This window comes from Vipera ursinii (assembly GCF_947247035.1).
Source record: "Vipera ursinii genome assembly, chromosome: 1".
Classification (NCBI taxonomy): Eukaryota; Metazoa; Chordata; class Lepidosauria; order Squamata; family Viperidae; genus Vipera; species Vipera ursinii.
In genome coordinates, this window is record NC_139512.1 from 2,152,783 (window position 1) to 2,174,721 (window position 21,939).

Below are 21,939 nucleotides of genomic sequence, written 5' to 3' on the forward strand. Positions count from 1 at the left end.
GAATTTATCAATGCCAATGGTGTCCAAGTGGTGCTCCAGTTGTTTTGGGATTGCACCCAAGGCGTCTATTACTATTGGTACTACCCTTGCTTGCCTTTGCCACAGTCGTTCTATTTCTATTTGTTATAGTTATTATTGTTGTTATTGTTGTTGTTGTTATTATTTGGCAACCAGCAGGTATTTATAATGGTTGCATAGTCCCGGGGTCACATTATCACCATTTGCCACCTTCCCAGCTGGCTTCCAACAAGTAAAGGCAATGAGGAAAGCAGAATTTGATTAATGACTGTATGATTCACTTAATGAACACAATGATTTGCTTAAGGAACACAGTAAGGAAAAAAAACCCATAAAACTGGGTGCGACTCATTTAATGACCATCTTGCTAGGCCAGAGAAGTTCTAGTCTCAATTGTGACTGTAAGTGGAGGACTACTTGCATCTTAAAAGTTGCCACGGTTGAGAAACCCTGGCATAGAAATAAAATATAGACACAAAGATGAGTTCCTCTTCCATCCTTCCTACCACCTGCCTGTGTGCATTTAGATTCTGCCATAGACGGGTGAATATGGCAATTTTAGGCAATGTCAAACCCGTGAAGAGGAGCCTTTCTCTCCTCCCTGCCTCCAGCGTTCTGAATGGAGCTTCAAGCGTTTCCCCCATCGTTTACAATTTCATCTGCACGGATCTCATTAGTAGCAAAGGGGGAGGGGAACTGTATGTCAAAGGGTACCGGGGCCGGGTGTGTGTGTGTGTGTGCTGCTGTAAAAATAATTTTAAGGGATTGCATGTGGCTCACAGCTATCCACCTATGCCAGGGGTAGGCAACCTCGGCTCTTTTATGACTCATGGACTTCAACTCCCAGAATTCCTGAGTCAGCTATGCTGACTCAGGAATTCTGGGAGTTGAAGTCCATGAGTCATAAAAGAGCCGAGGTTGCCCACCCCTGACCTATGCTGTAGATCAGCATTTTCTTTCCTCTGCCCTCTTTCCCCCTAAATACTTAAAGGGCTTTTGTTTTTCAAACTCTCCCACATAATCTGCTCCCTTTCAGGATGCCAAACCCCAAACAACCTTCCATAGCCACAAGACCACACTTGGAATACCGCATCCAGTTCTGGTCACCACAATATAAAAAAGCTGTTGAGACTCTGGAAAGAGTGGAGAGAAGGGCAACGGGAATGTTTAGCGGGTTGGAGGCTAAAGCACATGAAGAACGGTTACGGGAATTGGGTATGTCTAATCTAGAGAAAAGAAGGACTAGGGGAGACGTGGCAGTGTTCCAGTATTTAAGGGGCTCCTACAAAGAGGAGGAGTCAAACTATTTTCCAAAAGACCAGAAGGCAAGACAAGAAACAATGGATGGAAACTAACTACGGAGAGAAGCAACCTAGAACTAAAGAGAAATTTCCTAAAGGTGAGAGCAATCAACCAATGGAACAGCTTGCCTTCAGAAGTCATGGGTGCTTCATCACTGGAGGCTTTCAAAAAAACGACTGGACAGCCATTTGTCTCAAATGGTATAGGGTCTCCTGCCTGAACAGGGGGTTGGACTAGAAAACCTCCTAGGTCCCTTCCAACTCTGTTATTCTATGATTCTGGCTCTCTCATTCTCATAAACAGCCCTGCCTCTTCTTCCTTTCCCTTTTCCACCCAGCCTTCCACATTTATCCTCAACATCCAGCTTTTCTGTCTCCTCCTGCTGCTCTTCATTCACACATGAAAACAATCCCTGAATTCTAAGGCAAATCAATGGTGACAATATAATTATATTTCTATGCGTATTTCCTTGTGAATAGATGCCACTGAATTTGTTCTACCTCTGTCCAAAGAAGCTATGTGTATACATTAGTAATCTTCATTCTTCTTCTCTTTTTTCCTCACTTCCATTACTTTTTTCCTTCCTTCTCTTCATCTCTATCAATAATAACAATTAAGCTATAGGATATTTTAAACTTTAAAGTTCACAGTTCACAAGGTATTTAAGGGGCTTCTAATGGATATTGGGGTCTAAGGTGCCAAGTATCCTACAGCTTAACTGCTATTATTTGATAGAGACCTAGAGAAGGAAGGAAAAAAGTAATGAATCATGAAAAAAGAGAAAGAATGAAGATGACTGCCGTATATACAGTATACATACACCTACCAGAAATCTGATTCTCAGCTTCTTCAGATACACGTAGAACAAATCCAGAAGGCCACCATGCCATCGCTCTATACTTCAACGCCTCACCTGATCATTCTCTGTGAAGGTGTAGAGGAGGGAGCCAAACACAGCAGGGTATACCATGGCTGACGTGTAGAAGCCCAGCCATGCGAAGTACATGGCAATCTTCACCCCAAAATAGTCACATATTTCATCTGGTGGAAGAAGAGGGACAGTTTCAGGAGAACATAAGGACAAAACATGGAAGAAAAGACAAGATCACTCTTTCCTGAAACTGTGCTACTACAGAGACCTCTCAGTTCAATCAAAGAACAAATTACATTTCATTAATATTATAAAGGATTGATGTGCAGAGGTCTTCTTGTGCTACCAAGGAGTTGCACAGACAAGGATGAGTACTGAGAGCAGTAAGAGTCACACAGTAACCACAAGAGTACACTGAGTTGTGATAACAAAAAGTATTTTACTTTTGAGATGGTGTAAAAACAAAAATGCACGGTCAAAAATAAACAGTCCTGGTCATACACAATAGCAACAGTCCAAGGAGTATTCCAAATACAAAGTCTTCTTACCGGTCCAGAGGTTAATACACAGTTGTACAGGTTTATCACAGTAGTAAACCAACAATACAGCAAAATAGAGCAAAAACAGTAATAGTAGAGAGCAGTGAATTCAGAGAGAGAGAAGCTACGTTCCTAGCTCCCTCTTATGGCCATGAGAACACTTACACACCCATTGGCCAATTAACATCTTAAATTCGCAACATCATGGTTAATATATTTTCAACCCAACTATGTAGGCTATCGCCATATGCCTAACAAATATGACAAAGGGACAAGGAACAAGAATGACCTTTTTCCTCAGCTGTCAGGTAGTGTATAGCAGATTTAAGTGACTGTCAATCCATCAATCATATCTCCATTCACTTTCCTAACTTTTTGTAATACCCTTTTCAGCCTAAACACTTTTTCTGGACAGGTAACGTAAAAGCAAATTTAGAAGTACAAGTAGCCATATTTATATCCCATCTGGACTACTACAATGCCTTCTAGGAGCTGTCCTTGAAGACTGTTCAGAACACAATAATCATACTGTTGACTGTAAACACAGATAGACCTCAATTTAAAACCAGTCACTTGACAGACTACAATTTTTTTTGTTTATTGTCAGGTTTTTGCTGGTTTCTCGCAAAAAGTGCCCATTGTGTAAAATAGATTCATTTAACAACCGCCACAAAAAAATAATGTAAAATAGGGTCTCGCAACATAGCGACTTGCTTAACAATTGCAATTACTTACAACCGTAATTCTGGGTTTATCTACAGCTGTAAGTTGAGGATTACCAGCATTTATATCAGGGGCCTTCAAACTTGGCCCTTAAATGACTTGTGGACTTCAACTCCCAGAATTCCTCAGCCAGTGTGCTTGGCTGAGGAATTCTGGGAGCTGAAGTCCACAAGTCATAAAAACGCCAAGTTTGAAGACCCTTGATTTTTATGACTCCACCATTACAGTAGACTCATTGGCTGCCATTCTACTCTTCAAAACATTTCAGCCAAGTTGACAAGACTGGCCTAAATTGATGGGAATGTGATGGCTACTCATGCGCTTCTATCCTAGGAAGACTCTTAGGAGACAAGCAATATAGCCTAACTGGAAGCTAAATTCTCACAACCATTGAGCTATGTCCCAGCTGTTTTTTTGGCTACGATATTGAAGTCATTTGCCATTAATGTCTTCTGAAATATTTTTAGATTACCCCACACCTACAGTAAATATTTTTAGATTAGCCTGTAAGATGCCCCACACCTAGAGTAAATATCACCCAGCTCTGCTTTTTTCAAAGTCAGCCAAGTTCAAGGAGATGTTTCCAACTGCTGAAATCTTCTGATTACGTTCGCCCAGAGGCAAAGATTCCTTGCAAGAGACTACATACTTCTCGGCTAGCATTTGCACTTAATACCTCTCCATTCATTCCCCATTTTCCATATATTGGGTGACTATATGAATTTAATATAGAAGTAATAACTTTATACTAATGACTACTTTATGTTATGCTGCTGCCCAGTCACTTCTTGTAAAATAGGTGGGCATAAAAATTAAATAAGAATAGAATAGAGCTGGAAGGGACCTTGGAGGTCTTCTAGTCCAGTCCCCTGCTCAAGAAGAACCTATACCAAAAAAAAGAAGAACCTATACCATTTCAGACAAGTGACTGTCTAACTAGCCTCTTCTTAAAAACCTCCGGTGATGGAGCATCATGATTTCTGGAGGCAAGTTGTTCCACTGGTTAATTGTCCTCAATGTTAGGAAGTTTCTCCTTAATTCCAGGTTGCTTCTCTCTTTGGTCAGTTTCCAACCATTGTTTCTTGTCTTGCCCTCTGGTGCTTTGGAGAATAATTTGGCCCCCTCTTCTTTGTGGCAGCCCCTCAAATACTGGAATACTGTTATCATGTCATCATGTCTCCCCTATTTCTTCTTTACTTTAGACTAGCAAACCCAGGTCCTGCAGCCGTTCTTCATATGTTTTAGTCTCCAGGCCTTTGATCATCTTAGTTGCTCTTCTCTGAACTTTTTCCAAAGTCTCAACATCTTTTTTGTAGCATGGTGACCGAAATTGATTGCAGTATTCCAGGTGTGGTCTTACTAGGGTTTTATAAAGCGGTATTAATACTTTGTGTGATCTTGATTCCATGCCTCTGTTTAGACAACCTAGGATTGTATTAGCTTTTTTGTTTGCTGCTGCACGCTACTGGCTCATATTCAAGTGATCGTCTACTAGGACTCCAAAGTCCCTCTAAGGTCCCAAATAAACATTTACCAAGGTAGATACATAGTTTGCTGTGATTTATGTAAAATTTCAAATCATTCTTCCTTTTCCAAAAAACTATATTTTCTCTGCCTCTTTTGACCTCAACCAGTCTTTATTCTGTTTTTTTTCAACTACTTTTTTTCTTTATCCATCTTTCTTCCTCGACTTTCACAGTAATAATTAATTTCCAACCTTTCCCCCCCATCATACAGAGTTTCTTTCACTTCCATTCTTTTTTCATATTTAGTATGAAAGCCACTCCACACACTTAGAAAATGATGTGCAACTTCTAGCTGTCAACTGCTACTGCTACTGCACTACACCTGTATTTGAATTGCAAGATCTGTATAACCAATAGATGGCAGCAAAAAGATTCAGAAAAATAATCCTTTACTGCCATCCTGTGTTTGCCTGGGTTATAGCAGATCTGGTTTTCTGAACTCAGTGCAAATCTGCACGTAAAATGCTTATACTGATCTATAATAGTAATAGTAATAATAAAGTTGGAAGGGACCTTGGAGGTCATCTAGTCCAACTCCCTGCTCAGGCAGGAAACCCTATACCATTTCGGACAAATGGCTGTCCACTCTCTTCTTAAAAACATCCAGTGTTGGAGCATTCACCACTTCTGGAGGCAGGTTGTTCCACTGGTTAATTGTTCTAACTGTCAGGAGGTTTCTCCTTAGTTCTAGGTTGCTTCTCTCCTTGATTAGTTTCCATCCATAATGAAATATTATTATTTCATTATTTCATAATGAAATATTTTTTCAGCATGAAATAAATGTAGTTTCTTTACCACATTTACAGAAAAATGGATAGGTTCAGATCATATTAGAGAGTCAGGACTTTTGTGCTGGGCAAGCAATAGGCAGTTTATGATTTCAAACGGGGGAAAAAAGAGCATTAATTTTCAACTCCAATAAAGCAGAACAAACCCTGTGAGCTACTTTAGTAGAATGCAGTGAGGAAAAAAAATAGAAGTGTGGAGGTAAATGTTCTAGGCAGGGACCTATGTGAATCAAGGGGCCATACCCAAAGGCTGGGCTTCACAAATGGCTTGCACCCATGATTTCATCAGCCGGTTCAGAATCCGTTGCTCGTGGATGGGGAAGACTTGCTGGAGGATACCACGAGCAGCCAGCTCAGGGACTGTGAAAAGAAAGAAGAACAGAGCAGAGCAAAGATCCAGAAATCTCTTTTTTTTAGCTCTCCACACTAACCACGGACCCCTGGGCCCCATTCCTTAACACTACCATGGCCAAGCATGTCCCTGGGCAGATAGCCACTGTGCTAGCAATAAGCCACAAAACAGACTTAATCTGGAAATGTACTCCAGAGCATGAAGGGGGCAGCCTTTTGAGACGGAAAGCCCATTCAGACTGTTGAGAATGTGCCATGAGCATTAATCTCAAGGAACTACAACGGGCTGTGGGTGTTTCTGTTTTGGTCTATTTATAAAATAGCAATTATTTACTAGAAGGTAAACAGTGAGGCTGTTCCTCACTATACGTAGTTCCTCAGGGGGTTCTGGATTGTCCTGTTTTGCCTATGTTTTGTTTGCCTTACAGGTGTAAACTCTTTCAAACAAGAGACTAAGCTGGCTTACTCTTTTTATTTTCTAATTATGCTCAAGTCAGACCCAGAGGCAAGCTTGGTCATTTGGTGCATGAGCACAGTCGATGCAACTTGAGCTTGCTCCGTTTAAATACCACAATATGAAAGAGGAACAACTGAAGTCAAAGTACAAAAAACAAAAAAACAAAGAGAGAGAGAGAGAGAGAGAGAGAGACAGAGAGAGAGAGAGAGAGAGACTCAGAGAGAGAGAGAGACAGAGAGAGAGAGAGAGAGACAGAGAGAGAGAGAGAGAGAGAGAGAGAGAGAGAGAGAGAGAGAGAGAGAGAGAGAGAGAGAGAGAGAGAGAGAGAGAGAGAAAGAATAATAAACATGTGGTGTGTTATGGCCCTTTATTTATATTTATCCAAATTTCCTTTGTTCACTTTATAAACTACCTCAATCAACAGAACCAATCTAGATGTCGTGCAACTTTTTAGGACAATAAAACAAGCAGGAAACAGTGACGAACAGCGAAAAACAATGGATATATTACTATATTGGAAAAGGAAATACCAAGAACCAAGGAATAACAGTCCAGAATCAGCATGGGGTGATAAAATTGCTTTCCACCATGATCTGCTGTATGTGATAAATGTTAAGGGATTTTCTAAAAGCAGCGTTAGGATTAAATTGTGTGGCTTTTGGAAGGATAGATAGGTTTCCCCCCCCCCTTAATCTCTTTTAGAGAGTGACTGTTTTAAAGTCAACCTCATCTTCCTTTCAAGTGCATACTAATACATGTTTAGGATATATTATTATAGTGATCAGGGTTTCTGCACAGCATGGTGAAAAAAGTCAGGGTGAACAAAGCTCACCTTTTTATGTGCCTTGATGCTTTTGACAGCAATGATTAAGACAGACTAAAATAACGTGTGTGGGACCTAATGCTTAGCCCTCATACAGTAGCCAACCTATCTTTATTATTCCTCCTCACATTCATCCCTCACATTTATTTCATTTCCATTTTTGAACTAGGTACGATTCCTGTGCAATTTCTTTCTCTTTGGTGCTATCTGGTTTCCTTAGGTGCAAATACAGATGGTCCTCAACTTACGATCACAGTTGGGATTAGAATTTCCATTGCTAAGGAAGGCAGTTGTTAGGTGAGTAGCACCCAATTTTGCAACCTTTTTTCTGCCACTCTTGTTAAATGAATCACTGCAGTTGTTAAGTGAATCATGTGGCCAGGTTCCCCCACTGACTTTCCTTGTTGGAAGCCACCTGGGAAGGCCACAAATGGCGAGCTCCAGATGCTGCAACCGTCTTATCTACATGCCTGTTGCTAAGCACCCAAATTCTGATCACGTGACTGTTGAGAATGCTGCAATGGTCATAAGAGCAAGGACTGGTTTTTTCCCCAGTACTGTTATAACTTCAAAAGAGTCGCTAAACGAATGACTGTAAGTCAAGGATTATCTGTGCTGTAACCATAATTTCCAGCCATTTTACCCTCTCTGACTTTACAGCACCCTCATCTTTTTAAGGAAATGGTGCTTTAGGCTATCTAGCCCCTCCTCTGGCCCCTCTCCACCCCACCCTACACCACAAGAAGGAGCTATAATTCAGGGAAATTTGTAATTATTTGGATTTCTATTAAATATTTAGATGACACCTCAGCTGTCCAGAAGTGAAGGAAGGCGAAGACAAATGCTCTTCTGTTAATTTTCTTCATTCTCCTGCACTTGCAATTCTACACTTTGCCCTAATTAAATTTTCACCTCATTAAAATTCTTTTCAGCACGATCCATTTCAGGGATGGTTTGAACATGGGAATTGGGGGCAGGGAAGGTAAGGAACAAAAGCATCTAATTTGGCAGGTGAATATTAAATGTTCTTTTTAAAAATGGTCTTGATCTATGATTCAATTTACAAGGTGCCCCTTAGGAAGGAAGGAAGAAGTGGTGCCTGTCTCATCCAATATGTTCAGATAAAATTCCAATTACAGCAGTTTTATTTCAAGGTCGACAGGTGAATACCTGAGACTTTCCCTTCAAAGGGCCAGGTTTGGCCCAGGTATTCCAGCTACTAACCCCAATCCAACCACTCTCTTGTTAAAATAAATCACAGATAAGACAATCCAAATTAATGGACATGAGCATGCCTGGATTTATGAGATTAGTTTTTTTTTTTATTTGATGCGGCCATTATATCCCTTTCTGACTTTTTGCAAGGTCTCAAAGGCCATGGTTTAATCAACCAGCATGGCGACCAGTGGCTGCACTGACTGTTTTGATGAATGGTATTACAGGTAATCCTTGATTTATGACCGCAATTAAGACCAGACATTCTGTCATTAAGTGAAGCAGTCATTAAGTGAGTTGCACCCAGTTTTACAACCTTTGTTTTGCTGCGTTCATTAAACAAATCACTGTGGTTGTTAAATAAATCGTGTTATCTGTCAAACCAGATGGTCCTCAAACTTTGCCACTTTAAGACTTGTGGACTTCAACTCCCAGAATTCCCCAGCCAACCATGCTGGCTGAGGAATTCTGGGAGTTGAAGTCCACAAGTCTTAAAGTGGCCAAGACCCCTATGTTAAATGAATCTGCCTTCCCCTATTGACCTTGCTTGTTAGAAGCTGGCTGATAATCACTGATTCCGGGATGTCGCAACCATTACAAATACATGCTGGTTGCCAAGCACCCAAATTTTCATCATGTGACCAAAGGGATGCTGCAACATTGTTAAGTGCGAGGAAGGGTCATAAGTTACTTTTTTCAACCCAGACCTAACTTCGAACAATAGCAAAATGAATGGTCGTAAGTAAAGGAATACTATGGGCTGAACGTTTTATGTATTTCACATCGTTTTTATATGCTTTTATGTTATTTTCCTCTTATTTTTAAATGGTTATGTCGTTCTTTTTATATATACATATACATATACATATACGTATATACATATACATACACACACACACACACACACACACACACACACATATATATATATATATATATATATATATATATATATATATATATATATATATATTTAATCGTTTGTAAGTTGCTTGTTGTCATACATATGAGATGGGTGGCTACAAAAATTTGAATAAGAGGTATATAAATATTAAATTTCAAAACCAGGCTTTTCTAGCGAAAGACATGGCACAGGAGAAGATTTAGCATGGCATGGAAACTTGTGCAAAAAATAAAAAATAAAATCCTGGTTTTAACTGGCAGAGACACAGCACTTAGCACATCCCACCTGCTGGCCCTCATCCCCAACTCACTGATTGGCTGCCCTTCCAGGAAGTGGATGTTGTGAAGAACTTCACCCTGCTTGGCCCGCAGGTTCTCCAGCCAATACCTGATGATGTTTTGGCGTTCCTGAAAGCAGAAGGGAAAAGCCATGAAGAGTTTGGGTCACCAACCTCTCATTCAAAGCCATGTCCATGACTGGATCAGGTCTCTACAGCTCTCTTAAAAGCCATTAATTCTCCCCTACTAGACCACAATGTTCCAGCCAGCTGTGAATCAGGACACACGACTCCATCCAAAGCAAAGACAGAGGACAGACTGTTCCAGGACTGAGAAAATAACCCCACTCAACAAAGCTGTCCATGCAGGAAATATTGCTTTGTGCAGGGAAGATCTGATCTGCAAATGTGATAAAGCTATTAACGTAGCTGGGAGCAGCAGAGTGCAAATATGGAGGGCATTGGATAGGGGGTGCCCCATGACCCACCCAGACTGACCCTGTTTTGGTACACAGCATGTGAAAGAGCAGGAGTTAGAAAGGGAAGGCCTAAGTCAGGGATCTCCAAACTTGGCAACTTTAAGACTTGTGGACTGCCAGAATTCCCTAGCCACCACGGCTGGCTGAGGTATTCTGGGAATTGAAGTCCACAAGTCTTAAAGTTGCCAAGTTTGGAGACTCCTGCCCTAAATGAAAAAAAGCATTTGGCAATGAGGGGCTAAGCGGATGCTCCCACGGGATCCCAGAGGGAGGAAGAATGTTTGATCTCCAAACATGGAGCTCATGGGGTAAGAAAGGAGAGGCAGAGGAGGGTGTGTCAGTGTGCTTTCTTGTGTTCAAAATTCATCCAATGAATGCAAAGTGGGTGAATTCGCCTATTACTCTAATTGAAATATTGTGCTAATTAGGCTGTCGGAGTCAGAAGTCTGGATTATGACAAACCAAGCCATGAGGCATTCTTGGCCTTGAATGACATTTGATTTCATTTCCACTGAATTTCATTGAATTTCACACTAAATGAATACAATCCTGTCAACATGATCCTCCCTCTTTGCCTTCAATAAACATTGCAATTTGTGGGCAGTGTTCATAGGGATTTCAGATGCCTCGTCCAAAGCTTTGGGGACACGATTGCAACACATAGTCCTGTTTATTAACCAAGTTAGAAAGAGAAATGGAGGGCCATTAGCTATAAGGAGTCTACAGAGCCTCCGTGCAGAGTGGCAAACTATTAATAAAACATGGCTCCTTGGGGACAAATCGGGGAGGTCTCTGCCTGAGATCACTGAAATAATAAGTCTTTGTGCAACCCGGAGTTTGTCTGGCCTAGCAAATTTTTCAATCAACCCAGCAGGATCGTCTGTAGAGGTCTTTAACAATCAATGGATTTCCTACCAAACAGCAAGGAGATTTTTCTAATAAAGGAGAATATTTGTAGCTCAGGTTTGACATGGTGCTCTCTGAGCTTGCTTGTTTTCTTGCCAACGTTTCATTACCCAAACTAGGTAACATCATCAGTGCTAGGAGATTTTCTCCTTTTCCCTGCCCCAGAGGACTCACCTGAGAAGTGAAAAAATAGAGTTCGTTTTCTATCTTCTCGTAGATGTAATCTTCCTCGCAGGAGAAACTGCGCATGCCACCCCCAAATTCGGCCTTCACAGGCTTCCGCAAACCAATCTCGTCTGCCCCCCGGAGCAAACTGCCAAGAGAGGGGCAAGCAGGAGAGTGAGAAAATGAGGTTTACCTTCAGGTTTTGGATGAGAAAACTGAAGATGATCTTGATAATGGAAGTCTGCAAAAAATTTTAGCTAGCACCGGAATCCATGCCAGTAGTTTTTTGCTGACCGAAAGGTGGGTGAAAAATATTTCAAATCAGCAATGGGAAAAAGGCCCTAAGAAAATCCACTCAGAATTAGAACACTAAACCTGTTACCCCTTCTAGCTGCTAAACTACAGCTCCCAGCATTCCTTTCCCTTCACTATGCTGGCTAGGAATGTAAAAGAAGAATCACAATTTCTGCTCTACCTTGTTTTGTGTTTTCTACATTTGCTGGAATAATGGGGCTTCTTTCTCTCTGCCTGGAGGCACCTGACAGTGAGATAGGTAGCATATAAATTTAATAAGTAAATATGTCATGTATTGATTTTGGTGTGTATATACCAGTCATTTGCAAGTTGGTGCCCGTCAGTACAACTATAAGACACCAGAATGAAAAAAACTGATCTACAACATTAAATATAGTAAAATTTATCTACTGCTTTCTGTAACTGGGCAAGTAGTTTTACTATTTTATGTTTACTTTGATTAAGGAGAAATTGGACTCAGCAGATGACCTTTAAGAGACTACAAGAATGTCACAGATTATATTACCTACAGTATGTTGCATTCTGCACTCTCTCTCCGATGGAAATGCACCTGGAGGAGCAGTGGGGCAGAGTTTTGGCAACACAAAGCTTTATAACGGAATAACAGAGTTGGAAGGGACCTTGGAGGTCTTCTAATCCACCCACCCCCCCGCTCAGGCAGGACACCCTATAGCAGGGGTGTCAAACTCAATTTCATTGAGGGCCACATCAGCATTGCGGTTGCCCTCAAGGGGCTGGGTGGGTATGGCCAGGGTGGGCGTGGCCTACTGTGTAGGCGTGGCTAGAGTGCGTATGGCCCACTGGGTGGGCGTGGCCAGCTCTACATCATTCGCATCAAGGGTGCCTATGGGGGCCTGGGCAGGAGTGGGACAGATCTGAGGGTCTCTGGCAGAAGGAGGGTCTCTGGGCCAAGGCAGTGGGGGCCGTTCCCTCACTGTTTCCAGGATGGCTTCGCGGGCCACATGAAACCACTTTGTGGGCCGGATCCGGCCCCCGGGCCTTGTGTTTGACATGTCTGCCCTATAGCATTTCAGACAAATGTTTGTCCAATAGCTTCTTAAAAAGTTCCAGCTTTCTCAGAGAAACTGTGGAGTCTCTTGTGGGGAGGATAGCTACACCCTAGAATCTCTCAGGATATATTGAACAGAGCAGAAGGTTACACAGGTAGTTCTTGACATACGACACAATTGGGACCAGAATTTCCATTGTTAAGGCAACAGTTAAGTGAGTCACACCCAATTTGATTACTTTTTGGCCACGACTGTTAAGTGTATCGTGTAGTTGTTAAGCAAAGCTGGTTCCCCCATTGACTTTCTTGTTGGAAGCCAACTGGGAAGGTAATGAATGGTGATCACATGGACCCTGAGATGCTGCAATCATCATAAATACATGCTGGTTGGCAAGCAACCAGAATTTGATCATGGGAATGCTGTTACAGTCATAAGTGTGAGTACTGGTCATAAGTCACTTTTTTCAGTGTCATTGTAATTTTGAATATTCACTAAATGAATGGTTTTAAAAGATGACTGCTTTTAGGTTTGTTTGGGACAATGCTGTCCATTAGGTATAAGCAAATAAAGAGTGGAACTCAATTGGATTTTGCTGTGTCATCTCTGGGTTTGGGCCTGACACTGTCCTACATTAAAAGACCAGGAAGAAATGTATTTTCAGCCATCTGTTCTGTAAGTCTCAAAGTCACTTGTCTGAGATAGTATATAGGTTCTCCTGCTTGAGTGGGGGGCTGGACTAGAAGACCTCCAAGGTCCCTTCCAGTTCTATTCTATTCTATTCTATTCTATTCTATTCTATTCTATTCTATTCTATTCTATTCTATTCTATTCTATTCTATTCTATTCTATTCTATTCTATTCTATTCTTTTGCATGCATAAGCTTTTGGGCTCAATTCCAAGCTTTCCAAATTAAGATTTGGAGATTTGTTGACGTTAGAGAAAATAATCCTGGCTCAAATGGACTATTACAGGTAGTCCTCAATTTACAACAGTTAATTTAGTGACCATTCAAAGCTACAACAGTACTGAAAAAAGTGACTTATGACCATTTTTCACACTTCATGCGCTCAAAATTCAGACATGTGGCAACTGACTCATATTTATGACGGTTGCAGTGTCCCAGGATCATGTGATCATCTTTGGTTACCTTCTGACAAGAAAAGTCAATGGGGAAGCCAGATTCTCTTAACAACCATGTTACTAACTTAACAATTGCAGTGATTCACTTAACAGCTGTGGCAAGACACTTCGCAAAATGGGGCAAAATTCACTTAACAAATGTTTTCACTTAGTGACAGAAGTTTGAAGCTCAATTATGGTTGTAAATCGAGGACTACCTGTAGTCTGATTCTATATAAGCCTGCACCATGTAATGTTGGAAAATATATCCATTTTCATGGTTTTGCTCCATCTCCAAGTCTTTAAACCAATGTTTCTCAAGCTTATCAACTTTTAAGATATTTGAACATCAACTCCCAGAATTCTCCAGCCAGCGTGCTCAAAGGCTGAGAAACCCTGCTTTAGACTAGTCTTCTAATCTAGTGCCTCCTCCAGCAGTAGTTCAATTACTAGGCCAGGGGTAAGCAACCTTGGCTCTTTTATGACTCGTGGACTTCAACTCCCAGAATTCCTGAGCCAGCATGGCTCAGCATGGAAACCTCTTCATTTCTCCTCAGCATGGCTGGCTCAGGAATTCTGGGAGTTGAAGTCCACGAGTCATAAAAGAGCCAAGGTTGCACTAGGCTGTCTAAGTCTTTATCGCCCATCTATTGCTGACAACTTGCCCATCTTTCCCTCTTGCCAACCTCCAAAAGGATTTACCTTTCATAAGTTGCTGTGACAAAGAATGCATAGACCCGGGTGTGCTTGTGGTGCCGAATCTGGATGATGAGCTCTGGGATTCCCAAACGGATGTGGTTCAACAACCATAGTAATGTGTGGTCATCAGTTGTATCTGGTAGGATGAAACAAAATTTCTAATAATGCGAAGACTAGTAGCGCTTACTCCAATTGGGAGTTAATGGCATTCATTCGTTCATTCATTCACTCATTCATTCATTCTTTCACTCACTCACTCACTCACTCCAAACATAAAAACACACTCCAAACACCCCAAACACCCACGTGTGTAATTCCAATGCTTTTGAGCAGAGCTGGAAACCTACTATGGTACTCTCTGGATCCCTGATTATTAACTATGTTGGCTGGGCCTTCTGGGGATTAGAGTTCAGCTATAATTAGGAGGCACCAGTTACGTCTTCCCTGCGTCATAAATAATGCCCAATATGATATTGGGTAAGACTAACACTCCCAAGAGACAGAAAATAAAAGGGTAATCACAGGCCTTGGCATAATTTGGTATATTGACATGGGGCCTCCATGTCAGCAAAAACCAACCTAACTGGTGGAGATCCATTCATGTGGCAGCTCTGTCACAAACTCTGGTGCTGAGCTGAATGAATATAAAAGCGCTCAACACGATGTACGTGCCAGACAGCTTCCAAAACAATGCAGAAAACCTTCTTCCTGGTTGACACCAAACGTATTTCCCATGGATAGCCACTTCCAAGGCTCTGTTCATCGAAGTCAGCAAAATGGCAGAGTCACTGACACAGAGTCAGTGCAAGCTGATGGACTTTATTGTGATACTCCATTCGCCATCTTGCCAATTTTGAGATAGTAATCCAATTTTGCAGAAGCTGCTGACTATAGGGGTTCTCTTACCGGTATATACTGTAAATCTTTCTAAGGTTTCAATTAGTCCAGGAACCAAATGGCAATCAGTGGTATTTTATGATAGCAGCTAGCCATCTCACTTGCTGTTGTTTGTTGCATTCACTGCAGTTTTCAAATCATGCATTAAGCAATTCCCCCATCAAAACTGACACATCTATTGCATCAGCCCGATGACTCTATCCTTGTTCAGGAATAACTTTAGCATGGGCATCACCAAAACTGTGGTTTAGTGTTCAATGTCAGAATCTCCTCTTTTTCATCTGGTTACACCTAAGCTAAAGTCTCCCACACTTCCATCCAGCACAACCAGTGCAGAATCTTTATTGCTCACTCAAACTCAGCAGTTAATTGTCTTCTGACAGTTATGGTTGCTGCAACCATGTTATAACCTTCAATGTCCTCCCTCCTTTTTCACAGCTTAGAGGATGCCCTCCTTTATGCTTCCCATCTCTGTGCAAGGTCACAGTGGATTATTTACATTGTCAGCACTCCTGTCCTAGGAAATTCTAGTTCCCCATATATTTTGCTGCAGTAAATATCCAGGATCAAACGCATCTCCACTATGAAGTTCACTGATGGACTTGAGGTCAGTCCTTGTCTCTCACCAAAACCTGCCTCACAGGACTGTCGCTGTGAGCAAGAGTTGGAGAGAAAGCTAGCTACATAGACTTTCTTGAGTTCTGGGAGGAATGCCAGGATATAAATCTAATAAGCTTGGTAGGCCTTTAGTGAAAATAGTTTTAGGCTCATTCCCAAAGTGTGTAGTGATGCTGAGTGAATGCAGTCCAATTAAGTATTATTTTCCCAGGACAGTGAAAATAATTTCCACGCATCGTTCTATTTACTGCCTCGTGTTGCTGCTGTTTAAAACCTGCACAGTCTCTTCTGATGCTCTGATGTAGTAGAGAAAAAAACAAACTGGCACATTACTTCTCACTCCAATTCTCTTGCACAACTTTCTGTCTTTCTGTCTCTCTTGAAGTTTATAACTGTCATGTGCCTATGATGCTATTTAAATCTAATTAATTAACTGCTGGACCACATATGATCTTGTTATAGACATCACTGAGATGACTGCAGGCTTATTTTAGAGAAGGCCAGGTATTAATATTAATACAAAGTAGATTAAAGACATTAATGAGCACAAAATAATGTTCGGAGTGACCATGTGCTTTTAAATAAGAAGCAGTAAGTGCTATCAGTCGTAAGCCATTGTAAAGATATTCCATCTTTCTCTATTTAATGGATTTTGTGGATGATTAGAAAAAAATGGAAAAAACAGAGGAAAACAGAAAAGCTATAAGAGAGGGTAGTGGTATCTGGGCCCCATAAATCGAGCAATATGATTGCACAATATAATCTATGATTATTGACACTCTGGACAGATTCAGATAACAGCCTAAACCAGGATAATGAAACAAGAATTGCTGTGCTCACATATTTTAACCAAATATACCATACTATGGATTAACATAATGCCTTGGTTCCAATCAAATGTTAAAAAAAGAATTGTGCTCTTGCAGCACAATATATCACACATCACCAAAACCCATTTTAGTCCGATGTAGTGTGAACTCAGAGTTGATGTCTTTTCTATCACATGGTTTGATCACATTTTATAGTGAATAATGTTACATTCTAGATAGATAGATAGGTAGGTAGGTGGTAGCAGGCAGGCAGGCAGACAGACAGATAACTTTTATTGTCATTTTTTACTGTGGGCACAATGGCACACATTAAAAATGAAATTTAGTTGCTTGCTCTCAAAGTGTACACATACACAACACACATTTAAACATACTATATATACAACATATGTATAGACCTACACCCTTACATATGATCTAGTTACAGAGAGTATACAATTTCCCATGACATTATAAACAGGGATACTTTTCTTCTTTCATACCAACAAATCCATGAACACAATAATTAGTTTAGTCCTTAAATCCATACCAGCTCTGTAAATTTATGTCACATTTTAGTTCCAAGCCAGCTCCTTTTTACAATTTTTCTGTTTAGGGCAAAACATGTACCTTGTTAATTTGTGAAAATATCAGAATACTGCATATGCTTTTAAATGGAACCCAACATTTACATGAATGTATGTTTTAAGAGATCTATGTTAAGCCCTAGCATGAAATATTTGGATTTGGTTTTTAGCGTGAACCTGTTTGGTAGATGCTGGTCTCGGGTATCCAACCTTTGGACATCAAATCTCCCCTCCCCTCTGTGAGATTGGCCCCAACCCTTCCACAAATTCCTTAAACTATGACTTTTTCAGGAAGCCTGGGGATCACCCACCAACAGAGAGCCCATGTGTGGGCTGTATCTTCTGGTATGTTCCCTTTTGTCACCTTGTTTTTTATTCATATTTAACTATTTTAAATGGCTTTTATATAATGTTTTATGGGTAGTCCTCAACTTACAAGAATTTGTTTAGCAGCTATTCAAAGTTAGAACAGCACTGAAAAAAGTGATTTACAACCAGTCCTCACACTTACAACCATTGCAGCCTCCCCACAGTCATCTTATCAAAATTTGGTTGCTTGGTAACCGGCATGTATTTACAACTGTTGCAGCATCCTGAAGTCATTGTGACTGCCATTTGTGACCATGCCAGCAAGTTTCTGATGAGCAAAGTTAATGGGGGAAGCCAGATGCACTTAACGACTGCACGATTCACTTAAAAACTGCAGTGATTTGCTTAACAACCATGGCAAAAAGGTCATAAAATGAGGCACAACTCACTTAACAACCACTTTTCTTAGCAACAGTTCTGGTCACCAACTGTGATCATAAGTCAAGAACTACCTGTAATTTGTTGAGTTTTATTGCAAGTGTATGCTGCCCAGAGTCACTTTATGTGAGATGGGTGGCCATATAAATTTGATTGATAAATAAATGGGAAATCCTCTGTGAATGAATGAATGAATGAATGAATGAATGAGAAATTCTCTCTAGGTCCAAATGAATCCATTACCAAGGATAATGTGAAGAATGCTAAGAGGACCTTGTTGCTCTCTGAGCATGGTTGCTTTCTTGCAGATGTAACATCATCAACGCTCTGATGATGTTACTTAAAAAAAGGTAAAGGTTCCCCCGCACATGCGTGCTAGTCGTTTCAAACTCTAGGGGCCGGTGCTCATCTCTGTTTCAAAGCCGAAGAGCCAGCGCTTGTCATGTGGCCGGCATGACTAGATGCCAAAGGCGCACGGAACGCTGTTACCTTCCCACCACAGCGGTCCCTATTTTTCTTTCATTTTTACGTGCTTTCGAACTGCTAGGTTGGGACGAGTAACAGGCGCTCACTCTGCTACACGGCACTTGGGATTCGACCCGCCAAACTGCCGACCTTCTGATTGACAAGCTCAGCATCCTAACCCACTGAGCCACCGCGTCCCTTGATGTTACTTAGTTTGGGTAATGAAAGGTCTGCAAGAAAACAACCAAGCTCAGAGAGCAACAAGGGCCCTCATGTCAACTCTGAGCTACAAATATTCTCCTTTATCTATGCTGGAAGAACTTCAAATCCATCACCATTAATAACGTTCCAATAACGAACCAGTTTGGACCAAGAATTTCTCCCAATGTTCAGCCAAAATCTTGCAACACAAGATCTATCCACACAACAAATGTCACACAGAGTCATGCCAACTTGATATTTTCTTTAGATTGGGTTAAGGTTAGGGTTATTTAATTCATGGTAAAGAGCCTATGTTATATCACATTTTTAGAAGGAAATGCTAACTACACAATTATTCTTTTTTCACTGACTGTATCATGTCCCTTAATCATAATTTGTTGAATTGCATCTCTATTTGCTAAGTGCTGTATTCTTTAATTCTGCAGATTGAAAAACCAAGTGCCATCAATTTTTAAGTTAAAGACACATTAGCAAAACACTGTCTTTCAGTAGGTTATTGCTGTGACTCAAATATGCATCTGCAGCAAAACTTATGTAAAACAGCTGGATGCCTACTGCAAGATGCCTTAATGTTCATACATATCCATTGATATCAAACAGAGAAGATGCATCAATTTGCCCATTAGCAAATTAACTGATAGAAGGCCTGGAGGCCATGCAGTGTTGAAGACATAGGTCAAAGCTTGCAAATTGGAGGATGAAGCCTATGCCTGAACAAAACCATCAAATAGGAAGATTGATTGTGATGGGATATAGTAGGCTGCATTCCCAGGAGAGTGCATTCCACAGGAATAAGAGGCAGCTCATTCCAGATATTAAATGTGAGAGAAATAGGGTGAAGACAGCCCTCCCTAATAGCTCAGAATACAGTATATGCCGGATGTAGCTAGTACAGTACTTAGATGCCACAATTCTGTCTATCGGTGTGGAACAATAAATAAAATTGCTATTAGTACTACTTTATAAAACCTTAGTAAGACCACACCTGGAATACTGCATCCAGATCTGGTCACCACGTTACAAAAACGATGTTGAGACTTTGGAAAAAGTACAGAGAAGAACAACAAAGATAATTAAGGGCCTGGAGACTAAAACATAAGAACAGTTGCAGGAATTGGTTATAGCCAATCTAGAGAAAAGAAGGACTAGGTGGTGTCATGATAGCAGTATTCCAGTATTTGAGGGGCTGCAGCAAGAGGAGGGGGTCAACTTATTTTCCAAAGCACCAGAAGGCAAGACAAGAAACAATGGATGAAAACTAATCAAGGAGAGAAGCAACCTGGAATTAAGGAGAAACTTCCTAACAGTGAGGTCAATCAACCAGTGGAACAGCTTGCCTTCAGAAGTGGGTGATCCATCACTGGAGATTTTTAAGAAGAGACTGGACAGCCTCTTGTCTGAAATGGTATAGGGTCTCCTGCCTAGGCAGGGGGTTGGACAAGAAGACCTCTAAGGTCCCTTCCAGCTCAATTCTGATTCTGAGTCCCTCATGTGTAGCCAACCAATGAGATCTGATTCCAGCACGTGTCTTTCTTGGTTTTGAGGCCTGACATTAATTTATCAGTTATGAGAGGACTTCTGGTTTGCCGCCACAGCCACCACAGATGTCCAGAAGGCGAGCTCCATCTTACATGTCCGATTTCGCACTGCTAGGGGACCCTGGAAAGGGTTGAAAGTCACTCTGTAGGGGCAACCAGCCAGGAGGGGATCCCCGCTTGATCGTGGGAGGGCGGTAGCCCTTCCACTTGATCTGGGGCAGCCCTCCAAACCGGTGGATGAAAGACTGGCCATAGCAATATGGCTCGTCACTAGGTGTTCTGTACCAGCCTGCTACCGGCCCTGCAGAAAAGGCAGGGACAACCCCTTTACAAACGGCAAGAGGCTGGAATTACGCCTGCCATATTTATAGCTACAAAAACAAACAAGACACGAACCAAGAAACAGGAGCTTTAAGAAACATGAACCATCCGAGCGGTTGCCTTCAGCAAACCAGCCCTCCCAGACATTCCCCTTATATGGAGTTCAGGGCGTGGCTTCTCTCTGCCTTCTTCCGAAAAGCCCCATTGCCTTCCTCTGTTTACTCCTACTTGACTGCCTCCTGCGTCGGGCGTCCTTGAACAGGGCCAGCTGTGGGTCATCTTCATCCACACTGTCAGGCTCACACAGCTGGGTCTCTGTGGTGACCAAGTGGGAGGAGCCTGGCTGAGGGCTATCATCAGCAAGATCTTCAACCCCCTCAGCAAGGTCTTCAACACCCCCCTCCTCCTCTGAGTCGTCCGACCCAACTGCCGAACCCACAGGCTGACCCTGAATCACAACACTAGGCTGCAGACAGCCAAAGTCAAATTTACCATCAGGCACCTACGAAGCAGCATGGATGAGACTGGGCAAGATCTACTTCTCTTCAATCCTAACTATTTTTTTTTACCTGCATAAGCTGCCCAAAGTATTTCCCACCCCCCTGTGGAGAGAGGGAAGGGAGATTCTATCCCACCCTCTAAAAACAGCGGCGACTGACTATCCAGGGGAGTTTAAAACGTTGTAAGAATACCATGATTCTGATTGGATCTTTATTTTTCTAAAATCTGTGGACTAAAAGACTTCTTATTCTTATTGAAGATTTGGGTTTTTACTTACAAAAAGAAGTAAAATTAGATAAAGGATTATAAAAATTTGGGACCTAAAAAGGGTGACATCTTGTGACTAACCCTGATATTACAATTTGTTATGGCTAAAAGAGACTTGGCTTTAAGCCCAGACTATAGATAAGACTGTAAACTTGACAGATATCAGCTGTGAGAAGCCCAGCTGTGTTCTACAATCAGTGACAAAATTATTTTCATTCTCTGATTGTAAACCTTTAAACTTAACCCCCTACTAAGAGAACATGATGAAGATCAGGAACAGATTCTCTTTATGTTGAAAGCAATTTATGAAACTATTCTTACAGCTACTGATGAAATAAGAAGCTACAGAAAAGAACAAGATGTCAGCCTAGATATACAAACCCAAATTTTGATTACAACTAAGGAATCAACTACACAGAATATAATAGAAGAAGTGGAACAATTAAATACTATGATAGAAGATTCAATTGATCAACAAA

General features: G+C 41.3%; 1 protein-coding gene across 1 annotated transcript in view; it reads right to left on the bottom strand.

The window, feature by feature from the left end:
- Window positions 1–21,939, bottom strand: part of ANO8 (anoctamin 8) — a 74,000-nt gene that overhangs the window by 35,283 nt on the left and 16,778 nt on the right. The window contains exons 3-7 of the mRNA XM_083350191.1: window positions 14,492–14,624; window positions 11,354–11,492; window positions 9,828–9,924; window positions 6,011–6,127; window positions 2,234–2,361 (exon numbers count right to left, since the gene is read on the bottom strand). Coding sequence (XP_083206317.1) covers window positions 2,234–2,361; window positions 6,011–6,127; window positions 9,828–9,924; window positions 11,354–11,492; window positions 14,492–14,624 — 614 coding nt within the window. The remainder of the gene's footprint in view (window positions 1–2,233; window positions 2,362–6,010; window positions 6,128–9,827; window positions 9,925–11,353; window positions 11,493–14,491; window positions 14,625–21,939) is intronic.